This window comes from Anneissia japonica, unplaced genomic scaffold, assembly GCF_011630105.1.
Source record: "Anneissia japonica isolate Jap-2015-1 unplaced genomic scaffold, ASM1163010v1 scaffold585_len4108843_cov191, whole genome shotgun sequence".
NCBI classification, from domain to species: Eukaryota; Metazoa; Echinodermata; class Crinoidea; order Comatulida; family Comatulidae; genus Anneissia; species Anneissia japonica.
In genome coordinates, this window is record NW_022716829.1 from 1,523,333 (window position 1) to 1,528,782 (window position 5,450).

Below are 5,450 nucleotides of genomic sequence, written 5' to 3' on the forward strand. Positions count from 1 at the left end.
GTGTGTGTGTGTGTGTGTGTGTAGAGGCTTATTTCATGAAATTTTTGTCAAAAAATGATTATATATACATATCTCCATTTACTCCCTAGTTGTCAAGGCATGGTGAACTATTATTACTTCGTGTGAATGTATGTCTAACTTACCCATGGTGTAGGCCTATGTTAAATGCAGATCATGTAACCGGTGTTTGTAGTTTAAAATACCTTTTTCCCCATTTTTGTTGTCTTCATTTTTCATTAATATCTAAATGTACAGTAGAGTACACTGCATATATATTTTTCTATTATTAGGGAGGTGTCCAAGGCGATGTTTCGTTCACTGCATATGTTCTGATTACTCTCTTGGAATGTTCCTGTGCTGAACATGTGAGTGCATTAACGTTATTTTGTGTTTCTTTTTTATGGGGAGGGTTTGTTGTTTGAGTATGCGTATAGCGTACATTTTGAATCGTGATTAAATATTTTAACTCCATCAAATTATTAGACTATTATAGCCGCCATGTGTTACATATAGGCCTAGTCTTAAGCTAGGTTTCCATATAATCGCGGGTTGGTCGAATCGTGGAGCCTTCCCGATTGCGTCGGCGACTGCTACGCAGTACAACGATTGCTCTGAAAACGCTATAGCGACACTGTAGCGATTGTATAGAAGCTACAAGCATATTCCTAGTAATTGCTGTTTTGAGTAAAACGCATAAAGGAACCTGATATGCACTTTAAAATTGGACGATAATAATTCAAATAAGTGAATTGCAAGTTAAGAAACGTAATTTGTTCTTGTAAAGATTGGTTTCCATACAATCGCTACATGTTATCGCCGACAGTTTTTGATGATGCTGATTGGTTGGTCAAATCGTGAAGGCTTCCCGATTGCGTTAAGGACAGCTACGCAATGAACGATTGCAGTACAGTCAGTCAGTCACTATAGAGTACCACTGTCGTGTCGTCACAACGCCAGGTGACGCCCTCTGTCGCCACCAGACGTTGATTACCGTTCATTACACCTGAATGACTTCATATGCTTTCTGGAATAGGCATTTTAAAATCTAATATTTTACCATCAAAATGTACTAAAAACACAAAGCTCGCATTATATTAGTTATCGAACACACATTTAATCATCAATTAAAATTTACAAAGAAAATCTAAGATACATCTTAATAATTACGTTAGAAATTGGGATCAATGGGTTGTCAGTGGAGAAAATGGCGTCCGGCTGAACGTATTTTGCAACGATAGCAACGGAGTAGTATCACATGGTATCTTGATGTTACAGTGTTACAGTAGTACTCTATAGGAAATGTCTACAGCACTTTTGAGACTACCTGTAAAATTGATATTAGCTCCAGCTTTCGTCTGAATACTGACAAAATAACATTCCTGGATAAAACCCGGTTTATACATATAATTGTAAAACATTAATAACAGTTATGAGTTGCATTATGCCAGTGAATACTTTTTAATACTCATCTGTTGCCTTCATGTCTGATGATACGCTGCCTCACTGGTATTTTGATCATAGTTATAAAGACACATTGTATCATGTAGATTTTTTTTGTATTTCTTGAAGGCTAATCAAGTTTCAAGTGCTGTTGAAAAAGCTGTAACGTTTATTGAAACAGAGTTTGAGAAGGGCGTGATTACGAGACCTTTTGCCGTTGCAATTGCAACGTTTGCACTTACACTTGCAGATAGTCCTGTCAAAGACAGAATGAACCTGAAGCTTCGGGAAATTGCAACATACAGTGCAGGTTAATTTTCATTGTAATCAAATATAAATACCATAAAGAGGACGATAATGATGATAACCATAATGATAGTGATAATGATATTGCTTATTTGACAATCTCTAAAATTTCCTGTTTTGTTTTCTTTTCACTTTATTTGTGTTGTATTTTTCTTTTCTACCACTTTCTTTTCCATATTTTTTCTTTATCTGTTGTCCTGGAAAGCGCATAGAGACGAAGGTTATATGCGCTATACAAGTGCACAATAATTGACTATTGACCATTGGTTGAGGTGGGGGAATTCATTATATTGATGACGATTATGTTGATGATGACGATGGTAATAATAGTGCTAATAACGATTGTGTTGATGGTAGTTATGACAACGTAATTGAAGATGCAATATTTTACAAAATGACATTGTGAAGGACCAGTGCCACAAAAGTTTTAGTTTTAAAATTTTCATTCTTTTCAACAGGAATCAACAACCGAAAGTTCCACTGATTAATCTCAGATAAGATAGTATAATACATACTCCAAGTATCAAAATTCACGCCATCGTGTCGGGATTCAATATTTCGACATCAATTATGTCATCATCATTCCTGATGATGACATAATTAATGTCAAAATATTGAATCCTCTCGCGGTGGCGTGCATTTCGATACTTGTAGTATGTATTATACTATCTTTTCTGAGGAGTCAACAAATGATGTACATTTTTTTAAATTTTCCCATAGGTAGCTCCAAAAGTATTGGCGGGACATTCCAATCAGCTGTTCCTACACGGCACTGGGGAGCAAATGACAGTTCATTTGCTGGAAGCAAAAAGCCTTTTTGGTATGTAAGGCGGCCATCAGCTATTGCCGTGGAGACAACGAGTTACGCACTCCGAACACAAGTTTTGAACAATGATATTGAGTATTGCAACCCAATCGTCAATTGGTTGACAGAACAGAGAAACTATGATGGGGGTTTTGTTTCTACCCAGGTTTGTCTATTTATTTATTTATTAATTCATTCTTGTTATCCAAAAGAGGTTTGATAGAATCTATAAAACCTCAAAACAAAGACCTGATTCACCACCACACAATCTTGTTCTCTCTCTCTCTCTCTTATGTGGTTAGGATACCATCATAGCTCTACAGGCGTTGGAAGAATACACAAAGATTACAGAATCTGACCAACTGAATTTACAGTGCCGGCTTGTTAAGGATCAGTATGAGCGACATGTTTCCATTAATGAAAACAACGCATTGCATCATCAAGAAGAAACAGTAAGTATATTCCATTGTTTCTCCCCCTTTTTGCGGGAACTATATTATTACAAAACACAAGCTTAAACTTTTTTTCCTCCTATTCACTATTCCTGTCTCATGGGTTTCTCAGTTTGTTTGCTGTTCTTTTAATATTTTCAAGTGGTATGCGGACACACACCGTTGTGTGAATAAACTGTTGATTTTTGTAATTTCAAATGTATATACAGTGTATTATCATTTAGGCCCTAGTACTAATTCATTTAAGAATATTACATCTGCTATCTTGTTTGGCAATACAGTATATACTTACTTAATAGTGTTCATGTTGCATCATCATCATCTTTGGTTTAACAGGTTGTATAAATTTATTTTTGTTTTTTATTCCTTAGCCTCCTGTGAATGGAAACCTAATTATTGAGACAACAGGTACAGGGATTGGACAGGCTCAGGTGAGTATTTTGCAGTATAATTATTATAGTGTAATAGGTGCATTCACCTTATGACAAAAGTAAATGGAAAAAAGTCACTTTCGCTACTTCAAATGATTTGATTTGGTTTATTCATTACATGTTACATATATCCCTTCTGCCTCACTTTATCAATTTATTTTTCTCTTCTAACTTTAGTGTTTGTACTTCTTCCTCTTTTAAATTATTTATTACAATAACACTCTTTTTATATATTTTTTATGTTGTTTTTAATTTTTTCTACACAAAACACCAATGCACAAGTATACTGAAATTTATTTCAACAATGTGTGGTTTTATTAAAGCTTCATTGATGAATTAATGCTTATGTTGCCAACCTAACCTTTTTTCAATTGTTCTCAGGTGGAAGTGCGCTACAACTCGGACGCTAAGACACCAAGAGAACATTGTGCATTTGACGTGGAAGCAATTGCTACTAAATGGGATTCAACAGGCTGGAAGCCTGTCAACGGGCTGATTGCCGTGCCAACCGATGCTCCTGAAAAAGTGGGAGTTGATGCTGATTGTAATAGGGATAGAGTGGATGGCCGATGTGAAGATGAGGCAAGTGCTGATATCGATACAGATAATTCGCGATCACGTATTGGACGTTCTTCTACCAAAAGCAGCTATATTTTGGACATTAGAGCATGTACAAGGTACGATTTATTGTATTTTTTCTTCAACTAAATTAAGTTAACTAATCAAGCAGGATAAGATAACTTCCATCATATATGGAAATATACTTCGATTATACAATTAAATTAGAGTAAATTTAATTGATTAAAATATACGTCGATTAATAATAGGTTTTAAATGTCTTTGATTCAGGTATCACGGGCATGAAAAGACAGGTATGTCAATTATTGAGGTTGGAATTTACTCCGGATTCAAGGCTAAGAAAGAAGATTTAGAATTGGTGAATATATTTGTTGTTTTCTTGAAAAAATAAAACAATTAAGTAAATTAAAAAAATTATGTACTACTGTATGATACTAAAACTAAAGTTATTTAGTTGAATTAGGCTACTGTACTTGACTTGATGTTATTCATGAATACCATAAAACACGCCGATTCTTTATTTACTCTGAAATATGATGAACCAACTTTGAATTTGATGAAACTCTATTTTTGCTTCTTCTTTTTGTAGGTAAAACAAGAAGTTGACCTAGTGAAACGATATGAGGAACACGATAGAGCAGTTGTTTTCTACTTGGACAGTGTAAGTATACTACTGCATATATTTGTCAGCAGTGAGGCTTAATTCATTTCTTGATTTCTTATGGCGGGTAAACTGCTGGTAAACCTTTGTCCTTGATTCAGTCCTGTCTGCTACTTTATTGTTCCGCTGGAGGACTGAATTGAAATCTGACAGTAGCACAGAACATGATGCATTGTCTCCCAGTGTACTGCCTAATTAACCACCAGTATGACCCCCACCAGAAGTAAGTTTTTTGGCCTTTCACTGGTTTGTACCTAGCAATGAGTTCATCCAGCTTTCTCTCTTTTCTTTTTTATGCTTGCAATAGCTTTTATATTTGTTTCTCTTTATATGGTTGGAGTAGATCCCTCGTGATGAACAAGTCTGTTTGAACTTCCGAGCATCTAGAGAGAAGGTGGTAAGCGCCATTCAACCTGTTGCTGTTAATGTATATGATTATTATGAACCAGGTACACATAAATCAATCAATTTATACAACTTATTTTTAGCTGCTTTCAATCGACTATTAATAATAATAGTTATCTTACAGCCCATCTTTGTTCATTTTTTCAAACTTAATTGATAACACATATATTAATTGTTGAGAATATGAGTTTAAAGTATTTAATTAAAACATTAAGTAATTCATAGAAGTTATAAGTTGCTGTGCCAATTTCAAATGAGACACAAATCAGTATCCGCTATTTCTACGTTTGCTATAAAACAATCCTAAATAGCTGCAGGACAGTTTAAGGGTGTACTTGGGAGCATTACTTACTTACTTACTTACTTTATTG

General features: G+C 34.8%; 1 protein-coding gene across 1 annotated transcript in view; it reads left to right on the plus strand.

The window, feature by feature from the left end:
- LOC117109853 (complement C3-like) overlaps positions 1–5,450 on the plus strand; it is a 29,028-nt gene that overhangs the window by 19,802 nt on the left and 3,776 nt on the right. Inside the window, exons 23-32 of the mRNA XM_033252298.1 lie at positions 90–97; positions 291–365; positions 1,570–1,750; positions 2,467–2,717; positions 2,854–3,003; positions 3,375–3,434; positions 3,816–4,111; positions 4,284–4,371; positions 4,603–4,674; positions 5,018–5,123. Of these exons, the coding sequence (XP_033108189.1) occupies positions 90–97; positions 291–365; positions 1,570–1,750; positions 2,467–2,717; positions 2,854–3,003; positions 3,375–3,434; positions 3,816–4,111; positions 4,284–4,371; positions 4,603–4,674; positions 5,018–5,123 (1,287 nt within the window). The remainder of the gene's footprint in view (positions 1–89; positions 98–290; positions 366–1,569; positions 1,751–2,466; positions 2,718–2,853; positions 3,004–3,374; positions 3,435–3,815; positions 4,112–4,283; positions 4,372–4,602; positions 4,675–5,017; positions 5,124–5,450) is intronic.